Source organism: Vipera ursinii (assembly GCF_947247035.1).
Source record: "Vipera ursinii genome assembly, chromosome: 2".
Lineage (NCBI taxonomy): Eukaryota > Metazoa > Chordata > Lepidosauria > Squamata > Viperidae > Vipera > Vipera ursinii.
This window is the reverse complement of record NC_139513.1, coordinates 26,709,047-26,734,029: the sequence shown is the minus strand read 5'-3', so window position 1 is coordinate 26,734,029 and position 24,983 is coordinate 26,709,047. Positions and strand designations below refer to the sequence as shown.

The 24,983-nt window shown below is 48.1% G+C and overlaps 1 protein-coding gene and 1 long non-coding RNA gene across 8 annotated transcripts in view; one reads left to right on the top strand and one right to left on the bottom strand.

Moving 5' to 3' along the window:
- The window catches only part of LOC310636369, a 431,277-nt gene that overhangs the window by 259,465 nt on the left and 146,829 nt on the right, over positions 1 to 24,983 (top strand). The gene's annotated exons all lie outside the window — the stretch shown is intronic.
- BRPF1 (bromodomain and PHD finger containing 1) overlaps positions 1 to 24,983 on the bottom strand; it is a 36,412-nt gene that overhangs the window by 3,923 nt on the left and 7,506 nt on the right. For 4 of the 7 annotated variants that reach the window (XM_083355946.1, XM_083355947.1, XM_083355948.1 and 1 more), the window contains 8 exons: positions 23,699 to 24,658; positions 18,594 to 18,792; positions 17,598 to 17,732; positions 16,029 to 16,175; positions 11,856 to 12,162; positions 6,761 to 7,066; positions 3,322 to 3,606; positions 452 to 599 (listed from right to left, as the gene is read on the bottom strand). In XM_083355946.1, the coding sequence (XP_083212072.1) occupies positions 452 to 599; positions 3,322 to 3,606; positions 6,761 to 7,066; positions 11,856 to 12,162; positions 16,029 to 16,175; positions 17,598 to 17,732; positions 18,594 to 18,792; positions 23,699 to 24,658 (2,487 nt within the window). The remainder of the gene's footprint in view (positions 1 to 451; positions 600 to 3,321; positions 3,607 to 6,760; positions 7,067 to 11,855; positions 12,163 to 16,028; positions 16,176 to 17,597; positions 17,733 to 18,593; positions 18,793 to 23,698; positions 24,659 to 24,983) is intronic. The other 3 variants (XM_083355949.1, XM_083355950.1, XM_083355952.1) reach the window with 3 other exon arrangements.

The window sequence follows — 24,983 nt, the reverse complement described above, 5'->3', positions numbered from 1 at the left end:
GGGTTTGTTTTTAAGCTGGGCCCTTTTACGACTTGCGGACTTCAACTCCCAGAATTCCTCAGCCAGCATGCCTGGCTGAGGAATTCTGGGAGTTGAAGTCCGCAAGTCGTAAAGGGGCCAAGTTTGAAGACCCCTGCTGTAGATACTAGAAGCCATACACAGCCATCAAGACTCAAAAGCCACAGAGTCTTGCCTAATTTTCCTCCCAAGGCACATCTCATTGGAAAGAGGCAACCATCCCAGAGTCCCAGGAATCTGCCTCGTACCGTTCCACTGGCTTTTCCTTGCTGGTGAGTGCCAGTTGGTCGGTTCCATTCTAAGCCACCCAAATTACAAAATCCAAAAGAGCAGACGGAAAACTTTAAATGCCCTTGTGGCAGTGTGCCTTTAAGGAGCGGATGGAAAAATATACCAAGCAGGGTTTTGACAGCAAGCTGGGTCTTCTGGGTACCTGGTGCGATCGGAGGCTGCGCTGCTGCTACTGGTGCTGCTCGACTCTGAATCCGAGCTGCTGCGTGGGAGGTTGTAGCCGCTGCGGTAGACAAGGAAACTCTTCTTGACCGGCTGGCTGCCGCTGCTGAAACCGTTAGCTGGCAGGTCTGGAGGGAGATGGAGCCATCAGAGAAACACCTCACTGGTCTAACTGCTACACTTGCAGGGGTCTTCAAACTTGGCAACATTTAAGACTTGTGGACTTTAACTCCCAGAATTCTGGGAGTTGAAGTCCACAAGTCTTAAAAGCTGCCAAGTTTGAAGACCCCTGTGCTACAGTAAAGCCCACCAAGGACAGAAGCTTCCTGCCAGGTCTACTGTTGGACAACACTTGATGGAGGTTAGGTCACAATTCAAGAAGCAAACGTGGTATTAAGGCATCTGTGCCTGGCTCTTACAGGTAGTCCTCGACTTACAACCACAACGGGGATGAACATTTCTGCTGCTAAACAAGACACGTTGCTAAGTGAATTCTGCCCTGTTTTATGACTTTTCTTTCCACAGTTGTTAAGTGGATCACTATGGTTGTTAAGTGAAACTGGTTCCCCTACTGACCGTCAGAAGATCGCCAAGGGGATGATGGCATGACCCCAGGACACTGCCACCATCATAAATGTGAGTCATTTGCATATAGTGTGGAAAAACTGTCTGGAGTCAACTTTTTTCAGCGCCGTTGTTAACTTCAAACGATCACTAAACGTTGTAAGTTGAGGACCATCTGTACCGCAATAGTAGAAAGCTTCTGGAGAAAGAGGCGAACACTCTTGTCTGTCAGTTATCCCCAACTCTGTTTAATAATTTGTTTTTGAAATCTTTTATTTCCTTATGAAATATGTACCTTGCTTCCTGTTTACCCACCCACTCCCCCACAACTCTGTTGAGTGCATATATATATAACCTGAAAGGCAAGGTATATAATTAATAAGGAATTTTTTTTCCCCAAGCCATCATCACTTCCCGATGATAAGTGGAAGCTGTTTCCAGATGGCTGGCTCCTAGGGCTGTCAAAGCGCCGGCCTTCCATGGTAGGCTTAATATGGAATTCCCACAGACTGCCCCCAACTCAGGGAGGGAAGACTTAGCATTTTTAGGTGTGTTTTAACACTGCGTGTACATTAAAAAAAAGCATGAGTGCAATCAAGGCAAGTGGGCTGCAGCCTTACCTCAGAATAACGTGTCTGCCTACAGTTCCGTATCTTAACTGTTCTTGATAAGTATCATCGTCCAACTAAGGAAGGTATTCATTAGTTTGTTAAATTCATCTCTAGTTTATTGCTTGAATTATCTGGTTAATTTTATAACGAGAGGCAAGGAAAAAAAAACCTGGCATTTAATTACTCCTGTTGAGAGCTCTGGCTGAGAACAAGAGAGCTGTGTTCCAACATGTCTGGAGGGATGCCAGAGTGGAGGAAGGCTTAGATCAGTGATGGTGAACCTTTTAGAGATCGAGTGCCCGAACTGCAACCCAAACCCCACTTATGTATCATCAGGTGCAGAGTGGGTGTGGCCCATTGGGTGGGCGTGGCTGCGGTGGTAACGGCAGACTGGGTAGGACTAAAAAGTTCCATCAATTCCAACTTTGCAAGATCTTTTTTTCCCCCCGCGAGAAGTTGAAATTGGTTGATTGATTGAACCTTTTTTTTTTTTGCACACGGCAGCAGAGGTCTAAAGCGAAAAGGTTTTATAAAACCCAGCTGAAGGCCCTAGGACTGGGGAGACGGCCTGCATGCCCACAGAGAGGGCTGTGTGTGCCACCTGTGGCACGCGTGCTATAGGTCCGCCACCACGGGCTTAGATTGTATGAGAATATAAAATTTATCCATAGAGAGTGCTTCTCATTGCTTTTTTTAAACAAAGAAGAGAAAGTAGTAGCTGAACAGATTATAAAGCGTGGCAGGGTTCGCAAATCGTGCCAAGCCATAAGGTGATTACTTTGATGTGCACATAGCAAGTTGTATAATAAACACAGCCATTTGGAGTGATTCAGTAAAACATGATTCAATAAACCATGGTTTAATATAATATACAAAGTGAGCATCTAGCCATTGGCTGTATATTGGGCACATATGACTGTCCTTTCCCATCATAATCACATTTTGAATTAAAACGATGTATATTTATCCAAGTGCCTTTATCACTACAGGTAGTCCTTGACTTACGACCACAATGGAGCCTAAAATTTCTGTTGTTAAGCAGGTTTTGCCCCACTTTATGAACTTTCTGGCCACAGTTGTTAAATGAATCACTGCAGATGTTAAATTAGTAACACAGTGGTTGTGTGAATCTGGCCTCCCCATTGACTCTACTTGTCAGAAGGCCACCGAAGGGGATCACATGACCCCCGGGGACACTGCAGCAGTCATACATGTGAGTCAATTGCCAAGAGTCTGAATTTTCATCACCTGACCATGGGGAAGCTGCAGTGGTTGAAAAAAAGGTCCTAAGTCACTTTTTTCAGTGCCGTTGTAAGTCCGAATGGTCACTAAATGAACATTGTAAGTAGAGGACTGCCTATACTACACCTTTAAAGTTAGATCCTCTGCAGATTTACTCTCATTAAGAGCCACTACATTCTCGGGGAAGCCTTGGGGAAGATTTTACAGGAAGTATTAATTTTATGGGCATTAATTATGTTTTAATAATTTTAATTTTTGTACCTAGTTTTTATGTATTGCCCTGTTCACCGCCCTGAGTCCCCCGGGAGAAGGGCGGTATATAAATTAAATTAATAATAATAATAATAATAATAATAATCTGTTCTTTCACAACAGACCTAAGGTGGAACTGAGGTGCTGTGCTCAAGATTTCTCCGCCAGTCGCTTCACTCACCCATCGGAGCATCCTCAGCCGATTTGTCGCTGTCGCTGTCGGAGCTGGAGCTGGGGCGTGGGCTCCTCACCCGCTTGCGCTGCCGCTGGGATCCCATGGTGGGGAGCTGAGGCGGCCCCACGGGGCTGTTCCCATGACCTGGAGCCATCTGACTGTCGCGATTCTTGGGGGGGCGCCCGGGACGCTTTGGGGGCACAGCGGTTTTGGGATTCTTCTTGGAGAAGAGCACCGACGTTCTCCTGCCGACTTCGTGTGCTGGGGTGGAGGAGGAATTGGGGCCAAGGCCTGGAATGAGGTGGAGGCTTTGGTTTAGAGGAACAACTTTTGCACTTTGGGGCCAGGATCCTGTCTCCCAGAGACAGGTGCAGGCAGTCCTTGGTTAACCATAGCAATTGGGGCTAGAATTGTTGTTAAGTGAATCAACAGAGGTCATTAAGCAAGGAGACGTGGTCACCGTTTGCAACCTGCTGCCGGCTTCCCAACTGACCTGGCTCGCTCAAAGCTGGCAAAGAAGACGGCAAATGGTGACCACGTAACCGTGGGATGCTGCAATAACCAGAACTCTCATGAGTGGTCATAAGTACCACTCATTCAGTGCTGTCACAAGTTCAAATGGCCACTGAATGAGTAGTCATTAACCAAGGACACCTGTACGTTCAACAGCTGATTTTAAGAGAGTGTTTGACCTTTCTGCTAAGGCCAGTCTCGTCTCCCTACTGGAAACGGAATGACTCTCAAACAAGGCAACCTTTACTATTTTTGTTCAACGTACTTTCCAACACGCCCCAGGGCCACCTAATCTGCAAAAAAAATGTATCTGCGAACAAGGGAGTCCTTGAGACAAACTTAATGCAATAGGCAAGGCAAGCTTTACACAACTTCCCAACTCCAAGTCAAGGATCTGGGCTTCGGGTTTTTTTTAAAAAACAACAACAACAACAACAACAACACACTGTTCCACGTATCATAATTCTTTAGACCCATCGTGGCCTTCATAATAACACTGGGATATAATGAAAAGACTCAGTCTAGGGCAGGGGTCCCCAACCCCCGGTCCGTGGACCGGTTATTGGGCCGCAGCATGCTGGCAACCGGTCCGCACAAACAAGCAAAGCCCCATCCGTGGGATGCAGGCAGCACGCAAAACTATGCCCCCTCCGGTCCGTGGAAAAACCTTTCTCCGTGGAACCGGTCCCTGGTGGCCAAAAGGCTGGCTGGGGACCTCTGGTCTAGGGAAATCTCCACTAACGTTAGGCTAAGCATCGTGTTTCAAATGATATGACTAGGCCAGGGGTAGGCAACCTTGGCTCTTTTATGACTCGCGGACTTCAACTCCCAGAATTCCTGAGCCAGCATAGCTGGCTCAGGAATTCTGGGAGTTGAAGTCCGCGAGTCATAAAAGAGCCAAGGTTGCCTACCCCTGGACTAGGCAAAGCACAAACAACTTCACGCTGCTCGTGATTTTCTCACAGAACAAGCAAAGAACTGAGAGACAGAGCTGGAAGACCTCTTGGAGATGCCGTTGTGGCATCAGGAAAGCATAGGTGGCCCACCTTCTGCTGAAGTAACCCCAGGAAGGAAAACTTCCTTCAACTGATGAGGCAGTCTTCTCCAAAAAATTGTTTCAGTGAACCTGCCCTAACCTAGGAATATTGTCCCGTCTTCTGGAAATGGCAAAAAAAAAAGTCTTCTCTGCATCCAGGAAACAACATTTTCAACAGAGCCTTGAAAACAACAACAGAGCCTCGGTGGAGCAGTGGGCTGATGCCTCCTTGAGTAACACCAGCTGCCTGCAATCAGTGCAGGTTCGAGTCCCACCAGGCTCAAGGTTGACTCAGCCTTCCATCCTTCCCAGGTAGGTAAAATGAGGACCCAGATTGTTGGGGGCAATTAAGCTGACTTTGTAATAATGCCACTGGGTGTGTGTGTGTGTGTGAAAAGCCCTAATAAGTAGGCATATACATAGAATGAAGGCTACTGCTAAGCTTGTAAGCCGCCCTGAGTCTTCGGAGAAGGGCGGGATATAAATGGAATTAAAAATTTAAAAAAAAATTAGGCTTATTTTTTTTTAAAAAACATAACTTTCATAAATCAGTTGCATTTGTGAAAAATAAGGTTACCGATTCTAAAAGATACCTTTCAAAAAAACTGCAAGCTTTAGTGGACAGCTGCCTTCCCATATGTAACTCAGCCCAGTAATAAGGGTTGGATGAGAGCCAGTGGTGGGATTCAGCCGGATTCGCACCACTTCGGGCAGAACCGGGAGTTCATTTTTTCGTTGCCCAGGCCTAGAATGGCCTTCCGGAAGCAGCATCCACACAGAGAACCGGCTGTTCACCTATCTGAATCCCACCACTGGGTGAGAGAAACTTCTGCACAAGTTCAGGAATATGGGCCCGAGTCCAAGAGAAAAGCTTGGCGAAAGGCCGGAGCGATACCGAAAAGCGATCTTGGGATCTTCTAACTTGCCACCCCCTTCCATTTCATTGCTCTCCGGGGAAAGAGCCTTGGTGGAGCAGTGGGCTAATGCCTCCTTAAGTAACACCAGCTGCCTGCCATTAGTGCAGGTTCGAGTCCCACCAGGCTCAAAGTTGACGCAGCCTTCCATCCTTCCGAGGTAGGTAAAATGAGGACCCAGATTGTTGGGGGCAATTAAGCTGACTTTGTAATAATGCCGCTTGGGGTGTGTGTGTGTGTGAAAGCCCTAATAAGCAGGCATATACATAGAATGAAGGCTACTACTGCTAAGCTTGTAAGCAGCCCTGAGTCTTCGGAGAAGGGCGGGATATAAATGGAATAAAAAAAAAGAAAGGATGGGAAATGTAGTTCAACATGATTTAAGGAGAGAGTTATCTGTAGCTCAGGGTTGAACTGTGAAGTTCTTGGGAGCTCTCTGACTTTGATTTGTTTGCCTGCAGACGTTTCGCTGCCCCGACTGGCTAACCAGGTCGATACACGGATGACGTTGCGTAGTTGGGTAACGGAAGCGTCTGGAGACGGAACGAGCCGAGCTCAGAGAGCTCCAAGAACTTCACACGGGAAAAGATGGCGAGCTGGAGAAAACCCAGCTAGGTTAATTGTCTATGGAAATTCTCAAGTCATCCAGGACACGGTTGCGCCAAAGGTGCTTTTCAAAAGGCAGCTGGGCTTCCTTTGTTTTGTTTTTTTTCCCCCTCGAAGACGTTTTGCTTTTTTCATCCCCGAAGGAGCTTCTTGGGATGAGAAGCGAAACGTCTTCAGGGAAAAAGCAAAGGGAGTCCAGCTGCCTTTAAAGTAAAAGCACCCTCTGGGACAGAGCTCAGGCAGGACGCGGGCGGGACACCGTGGCGTTCCCAAGAGATGTCCCCTTGAGCTTCTCGGGAAGCATTTCGGAGAGAAGGAATGCCCCAATTCGTCACGGGGACAAGCAGCTCCGGGATTTTTTAGCGTCATCACCAACCTTTGCTGGTTTCTTGGCTGCTGCTCTCCTCAGCGGCGCTGTCGGTTTGAGTGTCCTTCTCGCAGGGGTTATGGGTGGGCAGAATGATGCGGGCCAAGGGGCCGTGCCCATCCCTCCCTGTCTCCCGCTGGTGTGCCAGCTTGCGCCGCAAGGCGGTGATCTCCTTCTTGATCATCTTGGTTTGCCGGCAGCGGCTCACGCTTTGCTTCCCGGCGCTCACCTCGGCCAGACGCTCGAGCAGGAGGTTCAGCTGGTCTTCCGGAGGCAGGTGCTTCTGGTTTTCCGACAGCAGCCGCCGCTCCTCATCTGGGGAAAGGACGAGGCCTGCTTTTTAGGAAAGGCCCGCTTTGTTTCGCCTTAAGCCGCCCAAGGTCACTTGACAGTGAGGTGGGCGGCGTATACACTTAATAAATCAATGAAATTAATTAACACGTATTATTTTTTTAAAAAAAATACATATTAAATTTTTACAGACCGCCCAGATCGCACGTGGTGGCTTTCAGAGTTTTAATACGAGTAGTCCTTGGCTTACGACCATTCTTTTAATGACCGTTCCAAAGTTACAACGGCACCGGAAAAAAAGGGACTTGGGGCCGTTTTTCACACTTACAAATGTCGTCGCAACCCCGTGGTTCAGGTGATCCAAATTTGGACAGTGGGAAACTGGCTTATATTTATGATGGCTGCGGTGCCCCGGTGTAACCCTCCGACAAGCAAAGTCAACGGGGAAGCCGGATTCACTTAACAACCCTGTTACTAGCTTAACAACTGCAGTGGTTCACTTAACAACTGTGGCAAGGAAGGTCGTAAAATGGGGCAAAATTCACTTAACTGTCTTGCTTAACAGCAGAAATCTTGGTCTCGGTCGTGGTCGTTAAATCAAGGACTACCTGTACACTTAAAACATCCTGCACTTAGCTAAGGTACTCCGGACCCTTTTTCCCTGAAGACCCTAACCCTTCTCATCCCAAGAAGCTCCGTCGGGGATGAAAAAAGCAAAACGCTCTCTACATGGGGCTGCCCTTGAGGACCACCCGGAGGCTCCAACTGGTACAGAATGCAGCCGCGAGAGTTGTGTTGGTAGTCTCCCGATACTCGCATGTTACACCTCTGCTCCGTGAGCTGCATTGGTTACCAGTTGTCTTCCGGGTGAGATTCAAGGTACTGGTAATGGTGTTTAAGGCCCTACATGGCAGGGGTCCGGAGTACCTTAGGAGCACCTGCTGCCGGCATCAACTTCCCTCCGCCCTGTGCGCTCCCACAGAGAGGGCCTCCTCAGGGTGCCACCGGTCAGAGAATGTCGGTTGGTGGCCCCCAGGGGGAGGTCCTCCTCTGTGGGCGCCCCGGAGCTATGGAATCGGTTGCCGTTTGAGCTCCAGATGGCGCCCAACCTTCGCTCCTTCCGTCGCGATCTGAAGACACATTTATTTGAACAAGCCGGCTTGGCCTGATGGGGGATGGGTTGGGTTTTTATTGTCATTTTTAATATATGTATTTACTGTTTTTAGCTTGGGCATATGTTTAATTCTTTTTAACTTTTGTATTTTTGTATTTTTTTATATGTCTGCCCTGTTCACCGCCCTGAGTCCTTCGGGAGAAGGGCGGTATATAAATAAAAGTATTATTATTATTATTATTATTATTATTATTATTATTATTATTATTATTATTATTATTATTATTAATTATTATTATTATTATTATTATTAATTATTAATTATTAATTATTATTATTATAATACAAATTATTCCTTCTCCTGGCGCTCCTTATGATGAAGTGGCTTCTTGGAACCTCCGCTCTGGAGGCAGAGCTGAGATGCAGAGCAATTGTGTCTGTCCAGAGATGGCTAAATCACAATTACCAGCAGCCTCAGCCAACAAGTCTAGTGGTGAAGAATCCTGGAGTTGTAATTCAAGCACAGGTGGAAGAGGACAGCATCGCCCATTCTGACCTAAAGGTTCGAATATAAAAAGGGCTGTGGCTTTTTCTTTCTCATTGCAAAGAACAGCTTCGCCCCACTTGTAAATGCTTCTCTTTTTCTCTATTTCTTAGACTTTAATAGAAATATGCAGAGGGGAGGAAGAGATCCGTGATTAATCTATACCAAACTAAAAGAGTTTGCGCCCGTTCCTGGATTCAGAATTCAAAACGAGCCTGGGCTTACTCTGCTGAGTTCAGATCTGGATTATTTGAATGAACATCAGCCTAGCAAGCAAGCAAGCTGTCTGTGGAGATTCTCAGTCATCCAGTGGTGCTTTTTCAAGAGGCACCTGGACTTTCTTGGTTTTCTTTGAAGACATTTCACTTTCTCATCCGAGGAGCTTCTTCAGCTCTGACTGGATCGTGGGGAATGGAAGGATTTATATTCCTCGCAGACAGCTGGCCATTCGCCTTCTTTTAGAGAGTTGTTGGGGCCACTTGGAGGTTTATCGGTGTCCTCAGGGTCACCTGAGTAGTGCAAAGGGCTCTGGAGCTTTCTTGGAGCTGTTAAAAAGGCCTGCGTTGTAGACTGGAGACAGATGATGTCATATCCCCCCCCCCGTTGAGAGAGGGCTGTTCAATTTTGACATAGATGGCCTCTTTGACCCCTCTTTCAAAGCAGCGGTCCTCTCTGTCCAAAATGTGGACTTTGCTGTCTTCGAAAGAGCGGCCTTTGTCTTTTAGATGCAGATGGACCGCTGACTCTGGTCCTGATGGGTTTGTTCTCCTGTGTTGAGCCATACATTTATGAAGTGGTTGTTTCCTTCCCCTAATGTACAGAACTGCACATGACTCACAGCATTGTACTGCATATACCACGTTGCTCAGTTTGTGTCTGGCTGTTTTATCCTTGGGGCGGACAAGCTTCTGCCTTAGTGTGTTCTTGGGTTTAAAGTGTGCACGTAAGTTGTGTTGGCTGAAGATCCTCCTGAGCTTTTCCGAAATTCCTGCGACGTATGGAATGACCATGTTGCTTCGTTTAGCGTTCCCTTCTTCGTCTGTTATGGAGGAGCTCCTGCTAGGTCTTTTTTGAGGTTTGATGAAGGCCCATTCGGGATAGCTACACGTTCTGACGGCTTCCTTGATGTGTTTTAGTTCTTTTTCTTTCTCATCTTTGCTGGTAGGCAGGCCTTCAGCTTGGTGGTGTAGAGCAGCGTTTCCCAACCTTAGGAACTTGAAGATGGGTGGACTTCAACTCCCAGAATTCCCCAGCCAGCTATGCTGGCTGGGGAATTCTGGGAGTTGAAGTCCACCCATCTTCAAGTTCCTAAGGTTGGGAAACGCTGGTGTAGAGCAGGGCTTTTCAACCAGTGGTACGGGCGCCACCTGTGGTACATTGGCACCTGGCAGGTGGTAGGTGACCATCCTACAAAAATGGTAGCAGGGGAGGGGAATGAGCTGAACCGGTGGCAGCACCGCGAGATGGCTGGAGCTGCAGGGATGTCAGGGCTCAGCAGAAGCACCAGGATCAACACTTCTTCGGGGCTGTCAGGGCTCAATGGAAGCGCCAGGATCAGCACCAGGCTCCAGCTGGAGCTCGGCACTGATCCCGGTGCTTCTGCTGAGCCCAGAAGAAGCGCCGATCAGCTGGAATGCTGCAGCATCTCCAGGGTCTTGTGATTTACATTCAGATGCTTGGCAACTGATTCATTTTTCCAGTGCCATTGTAACTTAGAACAGTCACTAAGCAAACTGTTGTAAGTCGAGGACTACCTGTACTTCATCACTTTTTTCCTTTTTTTTTTTTTGGGTCATCAAATTTTTGAAACCTTGCTAGGTGACTGGTGGTACTCGGATGTTGCCATATCCTAAAAGTGGTAAAATGGGTGAAAAGGTTGAAAAGCCCTGGCGTAGAGTTCTGATAACTCCCATTTTGTGCTCCAGTGGATGATGTGAATCAAAATGTAAATATTGATCTCTTTCTCTCTCTCTCTCTCTCTCTCTCTCTCTCTCTCTCTCTCTCTCTCTCTGTGTGTGTGTGTGTGTTGAGGGGGTGTCTGTAAACTTCAATGTTAAGGCTTCTGTCTTCCTTAATGTGTACTGCACAGTCCAGGAAGGCTAGATTATGTTCCCTAACGTCTTCCCGTGTGAATTTGATGTATCTGTCCACAGAGTTGATGTGCTTGGTGAATGCTTCCAATTCCTGTGTTTTGATCTTGATCCAGGTATCATCCACATACTTATGCCAATGAGGGTGTATCTCCAGTCTACAACACAGTCCTTTCAGCAGTTCCAAGAAGGCTCCACACCCATTTGCACTACGCAGGTGACCCTGAGGACAGCGATAAACCTGCAAGTGGCCTCAACGACACAGTAAAAGAAGACAAATGGCCAGCTGTCTGCAAGGAATATAAATCCTGCCATTCCCCACCATGCAGAGTTGAAGAAACGTCTTGAATAAGAAGTGAAACATCTTCAAACACACACACACACACACACACACACACACACAAAGAGAGAAAATCCAGTTGCCTCTTGAAAAAGCACCTTTGGGACTAGCAAGCAAGCAAATGAACAAACCCAGAAAACATCAGTAAAAAAAAATTAAGTTCTCCATCTTGGAAAAAATGAGCTCTTCTGCACTGATTAGCCAAGACATATAATCAAGCACTGGCTTCAGTTTGCTTACAGCGTGTGTGCCACAGAACAACAAACTGCCACACTAATTTCTTGCCTTGGCCAATTCTCTCTCCCAATGTTTTCTGCTCTTCCATCCCAAAATGTTTTTTCCCTGCCATTTTACTGGAACTGAATTTCAGGCAGAAGCTTTCTAAGCTTCCTTTTCATATATATCCCCTTACCCCAGGCCACGGGTAGGCAACCTTGGCTCTTTTATGACTCGTGGACTTCAACTCCCAGAATTCCTGAGCCAGCATGGCTCGGCTTGGAAACCTCTCCCTTTCCCCTCAGCGTGGCTGGCTCAGGAATTCTGGGAGTTGAAGTCTACGAGTTATAAAAGAGCCAAGGTTGCCTACCCCTGCCCCAGGCCATCCAATGCACGGGAGTATTGTTAGCTACATGCTCTTCTGCTCTAATATGCTGGAGCAGGATAAAGGGTTTGGCCCTACCACTGCTCCAGAACACCCCTACCCGTCTCTGAGGATGAATACTAACCATTCTCGGTGCTCCGCAGAGGAGTCTCTTCTCCAGCCATGGGGAAGTGCATGCCGGTCTCAAAGTCAATGCCCATCTTCTCAGCTTGCCGGCGTGCTTGTCGCAGCACCGAGCCCCCTTGTTCCCGCAACCGAACAGCTGCCCGATAGAAGATGGTATCTTTGGCATTGTACTTCAAGCAGTTGCTGACTATCAGGTTGAAGTCCTCCTCAAACTCATCCAGGTTCAGGTAGCGATAGGCCTCCAGCTTCTGCTTCATTGTGTAGAAGTCCATCGGTTTCTTGATGTGGTCCAGGTAGTCTGGGACCTGCAGTGGGCAAAAGAGCAGGGAGGCTAAGGGGTTGGGATCCCACTTCTGGGGCAGTCCTGCTCCAAGAAAAGAAGAGGTTAAAGCAGCCTTGAAACTGGCTTTAAAGCTCTTGCCCAATCTGGAGCAATCTCCCCACTTAGAAGGGGTACTGCCATTCCCTGTGGGCACATTTAAGACACAATGCAACAGGCAGTCAAGAAGAAACACCCAAGAGCGAGGCATCCCTCGTCTTCTAAAGAAGCACCTGCAAAAATCATTTAAACAAACAAACAAAAAGGACTGCTTGCTTTTCAGGGAATAATGCAGAAAGCCAGAGAGAAATAAGCAGGTTCATTTTGGATGTGTCTAAAAACTAGGCGGTTAAGGTTTGCCATGCTTAATCCACCTGGAAACAGATGTTCTCCATTCTTCCCATTCTTCATGCTGTCTAGAGGCCCACCTATTCTCCTGGCTCTGATTTCTCAGCCTCAACCCACGACTCATTCAATTACTGAGTGCTCTCCAAATCTTATGGTCCCTACTTTTTCCGAGTGGAAGGACAGAGAGCTAAACTGGGCGTTCTAAAACCAATGGTGGACCGTTCTCTTTTAAAAATGGTGTTACTCTGTTGGTTTCCTTACTCCAACCAAGGGAAGGAATGATCCAGCTCTGAACTAATGGTTCATTTTGATTGATTCTGTAAAGAGATGGTGACCTTTGAAATTTTATTTTATTTATTTTTTAATATTATATTGATATAGGAGAATTGCTTTATTTTCTGTATTTTGGGGCAAACAAAAAAAAAGAGAGTCTTCTTAGTTCCTTTACCGTAAACAGCAAACTTTAAATAAAAGTTCTCCTAAATAAAGCAGGTGAAGAAGGTTATTACCAAATCCATGGGCTGTGACTAGATTCTCAGATATTACGGGGGGAAAACACCGGGATCAACTGAAAGTTTAATGCAGACTTATTGCAACAAGATTCCCAGCCGCGGGGAAAAGCAATCCCCTTGACTTCATCGCCCGGCAATTAAAAAAGAGATAATTGATCCACCTAAAGCAATTTGATGATTAGCCTACTTACTCTGCATAGAGCATCACACAGGAGGGGTTTGCTTAGCTGGGCCTGGGGAATAGCTGTGGAAAGCCTGCAGCCGTCTCCAACTCCCATTAAACAATGGTCCCAATGGTTAGGAACGGCAGGGGCTGAAGTCCAGCACAACTGAAGGCACTTGAACTGGGTAAGGCTGGAGAAAAGCCTCAGGATGACAAGAATGAAATTGGGAAAAGTTCTGAGAGCTGATGGCACTCCTACGAGGGTCAATTGCTTATTAGTGAATTAGGCGGTCGTTCGTTGGTTACTGCCTACAGTAGGTGAAAGAATATTGGCTGATCCCCAAAAGCTAAGCAGGGACATACCTGATTAGTGCCTGGATGGGAGACTAGCAGGACTAGTTCAGGGCTACAGGCTAGACCAGGGGTAGGCAACCTTCGCTCTTTTATGATTTGTGGACTTCAACTCCCAGAATTCCTGAGCCAGGTGTGCTGGCTGAGGAATTCTGGGAGTTGAAGTCCACGAGTCATAAAAGAGCTGAGGTCACCTACCCCTGGGCTAGACTGAGAAATCACATCTTGAAAGAAGGCAAAGGTAAGACACATTCTGGTGAGAGAGAAGTTCCCTGAGGACGGGGCCTCCAGCACGCGTTCAAAAGCTTGGAAGACTAAAGACTTCCGGTCCCGCTGACCAACCCTTGATTGGATCCTGCAACATTATCCTGGGACAGGTATATGTCAAATCAAATAAATATGTGCCTTCCTTCGTAAGCCACTTTTAAGCCGTTGTCAAGAAACCATGCATGGATGGGACCGTACGATCAACAGGAACCGAAGTTAACTTGGGGAAGCTTTTGCTTTTCACAGGGTCAGAAAGGAAAGCAGAAGAGAAGGAATAATCTTACTAGGAGGTCATACATAAATTCCACCTGAGGCAAATAGGAAAGTAGAAGATGGCGGAAATGGATGGACTATATTGTAGTACAGATTAGCAGATCTATCCTGCTAACCAGGAAGGCTGGTTTCTAGAGCAACTGGAAGGTCAACAAGGCTTGGGACAACCAATGTCAGTCTATCCAGAGTCACCCAGTCTAAGGAGGCGTGAACATCGGGATACTTGAGGAGGAGCCACACTTCTTATGCTCCTTCACAGAGCCTCACGCCTCCATTCTGACCCTTCCCCACTGATTACTGATGACCCCAGAAGTGCCACCTTACTCCTAAGCTCCAACTGAAACACCAGCTTCAGCCACAACCAGAACTGAAGTGATATCCAAACCAGTGTCTGTGTGGTATGGTGATGGAAATGCTGGGAATGGACCAAAGAGATGATTGGGGGACTGGAGGCTAAAACATATAGGGAAGGGTTGCTGGAATTGGGTATGTCTAGTTTAATGAAGAGAAGGACGTGGGGTGACAGGATAGCAGTCTTCCAATATCTCAGGGGCTGCCACAAAGAAGAGGGAGTCAAGCTATTCTCCAAAGCGCCCGAAGGTAGGACAAGAAGCAAAGGATGGAAACTAATCAAGGAGAGAAGCAACCTAGAACTAAGGAGAAACTTCCTGACAGTTGGAACAATTAATCAGCGGAACAACCTGCCTCCAGAAGCTGTGAATGCTCCAACACTGGAAGTTTTTAAGAAGAGACTGGACAGCCATTTGTCCGAAATGTATAGTGTTTTCTGCCTGAGTAGGGAGTTGGACTAGATGACCTCCAAGGTCCCTTTGAAATAATAATAATAATAATAATAATTATTATTATTATTATTATTATTATTATTATTATTATTATTATTATTATTAATTATCATTATTATTATTATTATTATTATTATTATTATTATTATTATTATTATATTTTAAAAGCCGACCTTTAACCAAGGTAGTCCTCAGGGAGACTTCACTGACTCCTGGCCCTAGGCTACCTAACGGGAATGTTCTTGAAGGGCAAAATGTGGATGAGGGAGCACTGTCTACACTGCCTTGAGCTCCTGGAGAGAAGCTAAATCAGGGGTGTCAAACTCAATTTCATTGAGGGCCGCATCAGCATTGCGGTTGCCCTCAGGGGGCCGGGTGGGTGTGGCCAGTGTGGGCGTGGCCTACTGGGTGGACGTGGCTAGAGTGCATATGGCCTACTGGGTGGGCATGGCCAGCTCTACATCGTTCGCATCAAGGGTGCCTATGGGGGCCTGGGCAGGAGTGGGACAGATCTGAGGGTCTCTGGCAGGAGGAGGGTCTCTGGGCCAGGGCCAAGGCAGTGGGGGCCGTTCCCTCACTGTTTCCAGGATGGCTTCGCGGGCTGCATGAAACCACTTAGCAGGCCGAATCCGGCCCCCGGGCCTTGTGTTTGACATGTCCCAGCTAAATGGAGTCAATGGTCATCCACTGATATGCCAGGCTTGAGAACAGTGTCTAAGAGTCGCAGGGAGAACGACTTGCAGGGATCACATTGCTCCTGCACACATCATTTCTAGTTTCTGGGGCTAAATATGCGACTTGAAAAAGAAATGCAGCCCCAGTGCATACTAAAAAAACACACCGAGTCCAAGCATTCTCTTTCAAGACCGTGAGAAAATCCACGTATTATTACACACCAAACAGAGCAGCGACGTATGTTTATGCAATGGGTCTGATTTTTTCGGAGGTTTCTCTCACTATGAGCAGGATACTACTAGTGGGTGGCACACGTAGCTGCTTGGCCCTAGCCGTGAGGGGGGTGGGGTGGGGGGAGCAGCACCTTGGACAGAGGATAGGACCAGCAAGCCGCAAAGACCAGCCCCTCGGCTGGATGGGAACAGAGCAAAAGATAAATTGGGGGTGGAGGGGTTCTTACTTCGTAGAGTTCTGTTACCTCAGACAGCGGGACCGGCTGGCTGAAGATGTTGCCCGTGTCCTTTTCCTGGAGCTGCTCCAGGGTCCGGCGCAGGAGGATGAGGAAGGGAGTCAGCTGCATCTCCAGGGCCACTTGCTGGATTTTAATCTGAAAGAAGAAGGGAAGGTGCCACTGAGGACGTGGCGGCCAGACACTCTGCCGTTGTTACTCTGGGGCCTCTGAATGACCACGGGGCTAGAAAAGCAGGAGGATCCAAAATGGAGGCCGAGCTCAAAGGAACAAACAGCGCCTTGTCTACGTTAGGACATCCATACTGGTTTCCCTCTTCGCTCGTTCCCCATAGAAGAGCTTCCCTCCCGGAGGTCTGGGCCCACAAACCTGACAAACACAGGGAGTGCAGCCTTCCTTTCTCTAACCCAGGGGTAGGCAACCTCGGCTCTTTTATGACTCGTGGACTTCAACTCCCAGAATTCCTGAGCCAGCCATGCTGAGGAGAAAGAGAGAGGTTTCCAAGCCGAGCCATGCTGACTCAGGAATTCTGGGAGTTGAAGTCCATGAGTCATAAAAGAGCCGAGGTTGCCTACCCCTGCTCTAACCCAATGCAAAACCAGGGTTCAAACTTTCTAACTCCGGGGAGTGTGTTTTTTGTCTTAACTGGCTGCTCTCTATTTACCTAGAGAGCCAGCGTGCCCCAAAGCCGCCTTCTCATCCTTCGTGACCTGAGCGCTTACAAGCCCCTCAGAGGGGTGCTCGTGAGTCCCTGAAACGATGCGCTGCAAGAACATTATCAGTCTAATAAACAAGCTGCCTTTTGGGCAGCTTGCCTGATGTGACTGAACTTGTTTTTGCGAAACCCCTAACGAACCTGCGCTAAGCCCCAGGGACGCTGGCTTGAAAGCCATTCCCCAAGGAGAGGCAAAGTTGTAGCACGCGCAGCCCAGAGCCAGCTTTTGTTCACATCATGGAAAACAGCCTGGGAGCAGGTAGAGGGCAATCTACGAAAACAAACACCTTCTGAATAGCAGTAGCACTTAAGACCTATATACCACCCCACGGTGCCTTTCAGCATTTTCTAAGCGGTTTACAGTCTCAGCGTGTTGTCCCCCCACCAACAATCTGGGTCCTCATTTTACCAACCTCGGAAGGATGGAAGGCTCAGTCAACCTTGAGCCGGTCAGGATCGAACTCCTGGCTGTGGGCAGAGTCTGCCTGCAATACTGCATTCAAACCACTGAGCCAGCACAGCTCTAAATGCACATCAAAAGGCCCCCTTTTTCCCCCCCGCCAAAAAAGCAAACGCTTCTTTGTGGTTGGATTCATTGGCTTCTACTGTTTCCTTTATTCTCCCAGGGAAAAACGTCATGCACGCTTCTTCCTCTTTCACTGTCATTCTCCAATAAAGAAGGCCTAGGGTGCAAAAAGGCGCCATCTGCTTTCTCCCTAAAAGCTCCCGGTCTCAGGTATTCTGGGAGCATCCTACGCCGTACCCCTTTCCCCTCACCGCCCCCAAAGTTATCCAGAGGAGAACCCCGTACCTCCCTCCCCAACTCCCTCCCCTGGCACAGTTACCGTCTCTCTCTTGAGCTTCTCCCGCTTGCGAATTAACTCCACCAGCAAGCGCGCTCGTTCCAGGTCGTGGCGGAGGCGCTGCCAGGACTTCAGCTGCTCTTTCAGGGCCCAGTTCTTATCCTCTGTGTTATCTCGCTGCAGGAACATCAGAGTCTGTGAGAGGAAGGGGCATCCCTGCCAAACGCCAGGCTGCCGTTGCTTACAGAACGGCAGCATATCAAGCTCCTGCCAGAATTGCTCCCGCCAGGAGCCAAAGGAAGTGGAGCGTGGCAAAAAGCCACAGCAGTGTCGGGCAGAATGTGGCAGAACCACTGTGGGGAACTGTTGCCTTCTCCCTCCCTCCCTTGTTGCAGAGGAAGGAAGGAAGGAACGCACGAGGCGCTAACAACTTGATGTCAAGTTACTCTGCCGGTACACTATCTACCATTCAGCAGCAACTACCGTACGGTATTCAGGATCTCAGAGGAAGTGGGCCTCCTGTTCCATGATTCTCTAGGAGGAGACGCCAAGATTGAACATGGGGCTTCCTACCTGCAAAATACAAGTCCTTGGCAGCTAATCTCCCAGCTCACCTCGCTTTGAAAGCTGAAAAAATTCCTCCCTCCGTATGAACTGGGAAGCCTGGTCAAACAAGGCCGCCTCGTGACTAGCTGTTCCCAAGCCCGCCCACGTGGCTGCAACCCATCCAGCACAGGGAAACAGATGGCTAAACGGAGCCATTGGGCAAGGCTGCTGGATGCGCCTGTTGGGGACGGCTGGAAAACCGAACGTGAGTTGGCCTCGGTCAGGCTACGCTCTTTCTGGGTCACTGTTTATCTCGTGGGTACGTTTTAGCTGCAATTATGAGTTGGGGAGCCATAGCAGTTGGCTAAATAAATAAACAAAAGTCCTGGCTCTTGGCTACGTGCACCCAGTGGTAGCCGAGCGCTCTTTCATACGAGGGACATCCATGCCCTTTTCATCCACCCTTGCCCGAAAACGCGAGTGAAGCCATACCTGCTCAGTCTTGGACACTGGAGGAGGAGGAGCTGGCCTTCCTTGCTCACAGTTCCTATGGGACTGCAAGTGCGTTTGGAGCCGGCGCAACAAGGGGACTCCATTGCGGGATTGTCTCTTCAGAGTCCAATAACTGTGCAACCTCTGCATGAACTGACTTTTCCGCTGAAGGGTCAAGCGGTTGGTGATCTTACTAAGCCTGTGTGGGGGAAGAAGAGTGAGGTCAAGCAGGAGATACCATAAACGCCAGAGGGTCGGAACCCCAGGCTGTGAGAAAGGATGCTCCAGTGCCACTGGTCAGGGGGAGCAGATAAAGCAGAAGGATTCCAATTCTGCATTCAACCAGAATAATCTTAGTGTCAGGTCTGCCATCTTCAGCACTCTTCGCTTCGCTGGCATCCTGCCATAAAACACGGGAAGGGGAGGAGGTAGAAGGGGAGAATGACGGTGGCAGGAACCAGGGCTGCCAACCCAGAACAGACTGTCTGATCAAGGACGAAGCTGTGAGAACTCCACCAAAGAGGCCTCAAATCTTAAAGCCATTCCCAAAATACCTGATTCAAATTTCATTGGACACCGATGGGACTGGTCAAGGGGGAAGGGCCAGGGAAGAGGGGAAAATGCAGGCTTTGCCCGGGAATATTCAGATCCAGCTTTGCTTATGCTGTAACTGTTTGACTTTAGTAAAAGTAAACCTTTGACTTCAAACATGGAATCGAGGGTCTTTCTTTCCTAAATGTTCAAGTCAGGACAAGCTTGACGCTTAGAGCTACAAAGGCAACTTTCAACACTCAGCTTGGTGGACTGAGCAAAAGCAAAAAAAACACCAAACTAATGTATAATTCCAGAATCTGTTGGGTGAAGACAAAAGAAATTGTTGTCCACTATATCAGGGCTTTTCAACCTTTTCACCCATGGTACCACTTTTAGGATATGGCAACATCCGAGTACCACCAGTCGCCTAGCAAGGTGTCAAAAACCTGATGACACCCCGCCCCCCCCAAAAACGGAAAAAAGTGATGAAGTACAGGTAGTCCTTGACTTACAACAGTTTGCTTAGTGACTGTTCAAAGTTACCATGGCACTGAAAAAAGTGCCCCCCCGAGCCACAGCCGAGCAAGACACCTGCCTGCCCGCCCAGCGGCGCTGTTCCTCCTGTCCAAGGTTTTCATTGTTGTGAGCATTTCTGTTGAGGATTGGCAGCGGGGGTGGGGTTGGGTGGGTGTTTGGTTTTTATTCCACCCCCCTCTGCTGGGTGGTTGCAGCAGGTTTTGGTCACTTCACATGACCCTGGGACACTGTGACCGTCATAAATAGGAATCTGTTGCCAAGCATCTGAATGTAGATCACAAGACCCTGGAGATGCTGCAACATTGCAGCTGATTGGCGCTTCTTCTGGGCTCAGAAGCGCCGGGATCAGCACTGAGCCTCAGCTGGAGCCTGGCACTGATCCTGGTGCTTCCGCTGAGCCCTGAAGAAGCGCCGATCAGCTGGAAAGTGGCACTGATCCTGGCGCTTCCGCTGAGCCCTGACAGCCCTGCAGCTCCAGCCGTCTCTCGCTCAGGCTTGTGCAGTGCTGCCAATGGTACAGTTCATTCCCCGGGGGCCGCTACCACTTTTCCAGGATAGTCACGTACCACCTGCCAGGTGCCAATGTACCACAGGTGGTACCCGTACCACTGGTTGAAAAGCCCTGCACTACATCATACCTGGATCACAACAGGTTGAGAAACGTAGCACAATAATACATCTAAGCAAGAGCTTAAAATACAATTTTTTGCTAAACTTCACATGTCCTGCTCCACAATCACCGTCTTAGGTAGTATCAGAGTCAAAATCTACTGACGTTTCAGTGAAAGCAGGTCTACATTTTTAATTGTTTTTATATTTATCTTTTTTTTAACCAGTTGATGAGCCTCCCAGAGTCATTTAATAGTGAGATGGGCGGCATGCAAATACAATACATAAGTGATAAATAAATGAAACCATGTTCTTAAGGAAGGGTTCATCTGGAATTAGGAAGACAGGACAAAACCTGTCCAACAAGTTTGTCTCGTACATAATTTTCCTAAGTAAGATATAACTAACCTATCCAAGATTTCAACATTGAAATCTGGTTGCAGAGATGAAGGAAGGTAAGTGGAAAATAAAAATAATACTAATTAGCTACTGGTGGTGGCAGCTACAAAGAATCAGCTCTCAACCTGACAGGGTTTCAAATGTCTTCTCGGCTTCATTTGAGCAAGTTACCATCTCTCGGATTAATTCCACTTGCAGCTGCCGCTTTCTTCCTCTCCTGGAAGAAGCCACAAATCCCTTCCAGTCAACAATGCCAACAGCTGCTAGTCACAGCAACACAGCCACTTGCCCAAGAAGAAGAATTACAGCAGTACAAATGCCGTATGTTCTGATGGCCTAACCCAGGGGTGGGCAACCCTGGCTCTATTATGACTCGTGGACTTCAACTCCCAGAATTCCTGAGCCAGCCATGCTGAGGGAAAAGGGAGAGGTTTGCTGGCTCAGGAATTCTGGGAGTTGAAGTCCACGAGTCATAAAAGAACCAAGGTTGCCCACCCCTGGCCTAACTTTTAAGCTTGCAGAGGAAAGAGCACTTAGTGAAAAGCCGGCTTTATTAACCATGGAGGGATTGATTTAAACAGGGCGACAGTATAGGAGTGATGAAGAATAGAGTGAAAAAGAATTCACACACCAAGGTATTCAAATCAATGATCAGAACAAAGAGGAGCGGAAATCGTAACCCTTTGCTGCCACCTAGTGCTCATTTGGGGTTTTACAACTTAGCTACAGTAAAGGTAAAGGTAAAGGTTCCCCCGCACATGCGTGCTAGTTGTTTCCAACTCTAGGGGCCGGTGCTCATCTCCGTTTCAAAGCCGAAGTGCCAGCGCTTGTCCGAGGACGTCTCTGTGGTCATGTGGCCGGCATGACTAGACGCCAAAGGCGCACGGAACGCTGTTACCTTCCCACCGTAGTGGTCCCTATTTTTCTACTTGCATTTTTACGTGCTTTCGAACTGCTAGGTTGGCAGAAGCTGGGACGAGTAACAGGCACTCACTCTGTTACGCGGCACTCAGGATTCAACCCGCCAAACTGCCGACCTTCTGATCGACAAGCTCAGCGTCCTAACCCACGGAGCCACCACATCAGTAGCCCTCTTTCAAAGCACTTTTAAAGCAGAACCACAAACACTGAAAAACTATGGGACAGCCCAGAATTTAAAGGACAGTCAGGCAGTCCTCAACGTACGATCACAATTGAGCCCAAAATTTATGGTGTTAAGTGAGACATTTGCTAAGTGAGTTTGGCCCCGTTTTATGATCTTTCTTGCCCCCGTTGTGAAGTGAATCACTGCATTTTGATCAGTTACTAATCCAAATTGTTAAGTGAAACTGGCTTCCCCACTGACTTTGCTGGTCAGAAGGTCGCAAAAAGGGGATCACGTGACCCTGGGACACAGCAGCTGTCATAAATGTGAACCAGCTGCTGAGCGTCTTGAGTTTTGATCCTGGGGATGCTGCAAAGGGGGTAACTGTGGAAAATAGTCATAAGTCACATTTTTCAGTGCTGATGTAACTTTGGTCACCAAATGAAGTGTTGTAAGTCGAGGACTACCTGTATAAGGAGTACTCTGAAAAGTGTGAAGCTCGCAGCGTTCTCAATCTCTGCAACCAGCTCTCCAAGAACAACGAGGGGAAGACTTCTGGGGAATGAGGTGCCACTGTACGGGCCGTGTCCATTGACTCATTTCCAGTCCTTCTCCCCAACGCCAGTCAGGATCATAACAACAGGAGGGAAGCACACAGTGACAGGTGGAGAGGCAAAACCCAGCCAAATGTATCTAGCTGCTTTCTCATAATGATTTCACAGACAGAGATGAGCCAGATTAAAGATTAAGGTCAAGCGATTCCAGAAAGCAACTTTCTTTAGGTGTTGCTGCCAAACTGATTAGGCAAGTAGTTGCGTCTCAGTCCATTAAAACATTTCTCAAGAGATCTGAGTGAAACTCTCAGTTCTGCTTTAAAGGGGAAGGTGAATACACGGAGTCCTCAACAGCCCTTTGCTTAATGACTGCTTAAAGTTATAACCGTGCTGAAAAAGTGACTTATAATTGGTACTCGCACTTATGTCCACTCCAGCGCGCGCCCCCCCCTATAGTCACGTGATGGAAATTCAGGTGCTGGGAGACCAGCAGATATTTACAAAGTTTGCAGCAACTCAGGGTCACGTAGTCGCCGTCTGCGACCTGCGAAGCCGCCTTCTGACAACACAGTCAATAAGGAAACCGGTTTCACTTAACAAGTGTATGATTCGCTTAACACGAAGAGCAAAAAAGCATGCGAAATCAGGCTTGGCTCATCTAGGCCCCCGCCCCCCACCTCGCTTAATGATGGAGGTTCCAATCCCAATGGTGGCGGTAAGTCCAGGACTACCCGTATATTTCTTGCCTCTGAAATGATCGCTCAGAAGAAGGATGAACAAACCCTTCCAAATTCTATTCCACGCTAACGGGAAAAAATAAAATAAAAAAGGTGGATCTTATCAGAAAGCCGAGCAAGGAAGAAATCTGAAATATTCCACTGAATGAATTTCACCAAACACAGCCCCTAAGGAGCAGAGATGCTGCACCTTCACAATGGACATACGTATACATGTTACAATCTGCGCACTCGCGGATTATAATAGGAGAAAGGAACCGTTCAAATTCAAGCTTAGCTGCAAGAGTGTCTGAGTGATGTTGAACAACCACTTTCGTTCTAAGTGAATATGTACAAACGTTATTGCTATTTAAAAGGGTAACAAATGTATCTGTGGTTGGAAGGGGTTATTTTATCTGTTTCAAAACGTGCGTCTCACTTTATATTTCAAGGTACACTCCTGGTCTAAAGGAACCGCAGCCAAAGAGTGTTTCTGCGTGCATTTCTGACTATGTGACCAAAATGTAAGATTCACTCTTCTCAGTTCAGGCTAACCATTCGGAATACTCCCGAGAGTAAACCCATTGTTACAAACAAGGCAGCGCTCCAATGTCTCCATTGACCCTGTGACACGTGTATCAAATGAGAAGCGGAGAAGGAAGGTTGCCATACCTGTGGGGAGGTATGCAGGGCACCGATACCACCGGGGCAGCTGCTCTCTTTTCAGCCAGAATTTTCCTCGCCTTCTTCATTTTGATCCGGGATTTAGCCTTGGCCCTTTTCACCTTCTCTGAGCTCCAGCTTTTCCCGTCCTCCTCTTCCTCCTCTTCCTCCTCCTCCCCTTCGCTATGGGAGAGGGCAGGCAAACGTCGCGTTGAGCCAGGTGGCGTGTGAATATCACAGTAAGCTGTCTTCCGGACACTGAACGAAGTGCCGTTGGCCCCCGTTTCTCGGACCGGCTCCATTTTCATGTAGAGCCCAGCCTGCTGAGCACAAGTCACGTGGAAGGCCGTGTAGCAGTTCGCTTTGTGACACTGGATGCAGGCCCCAGAACCTCGCTGTTTGCAGATGTAGCAGGTCAGCTTCCAGCGAGCTGGTGGGATGTGTTCTATGCTGTCTATGGGCTCCAGGAACACCGTGTTCGCAAAACAGACCTCCGGGATCCAGAGGGCACACACCACATGGGCCCACCGACCATCGTCGGTCTGCTTGAAGGCGCCACCTTTGTTTGGACACAGGGCGCAGTCCACGGCCCTGGAAGGCGACTGCAAGCAGCGGCGGCAGAGCCACTGGCCTTCTGGGATATAAGGGACCCCGTAACATTCCTGGTGCACGGCCAAGTTGCACATGTCACAAAAAAGGATGACGTTACTATTCTGACACTCCCCGTCGTTGCAAATGCAGCAGACGGCATCTTCGTCCACCAAGGCATTTGGGTCCCCTTTGTTGTGACTCTCAAAGTAGGACTCCTTCTCTAGCCGGTCCATTAGATATTCAAAGATCTCTTGAGGGATAGGGCTGACCCCTTCCGTCTTCCGACGCTCGTTCATAATGTCCAACCAAATGTAATCTTCCTCATCCATGTCGTACTCAACCTCCTCATCCAGCTCTTCTGCCGACTTCTCAATGTATCTAAAAGGGGGGGGAGAGAAAAGGACAAGACTGAGGAACATGGAGGCCTACGGAGCTGCCACCTATTGCTGAGCATCCTTGCCCACCTACTTTTTAACGGTCTAAAAGCGTCATCGTCGCTTTACTGCTCTGCTACTACAGTAAGTTATCGCCTGGTTCCCTTCAGATTTTCTACACAGAATCCCGATAGTTAAAATCCAATAATGGCACCGGAGAGTCTCTGCTCAAGTGGCCAAGTGTCAGTTATCGCTTCCTCTGATCGCTGAACCATAATAATCAACCCCTCATCTAGTTGGGCCTTATTTCTGCCTTATCCATGTGCCTG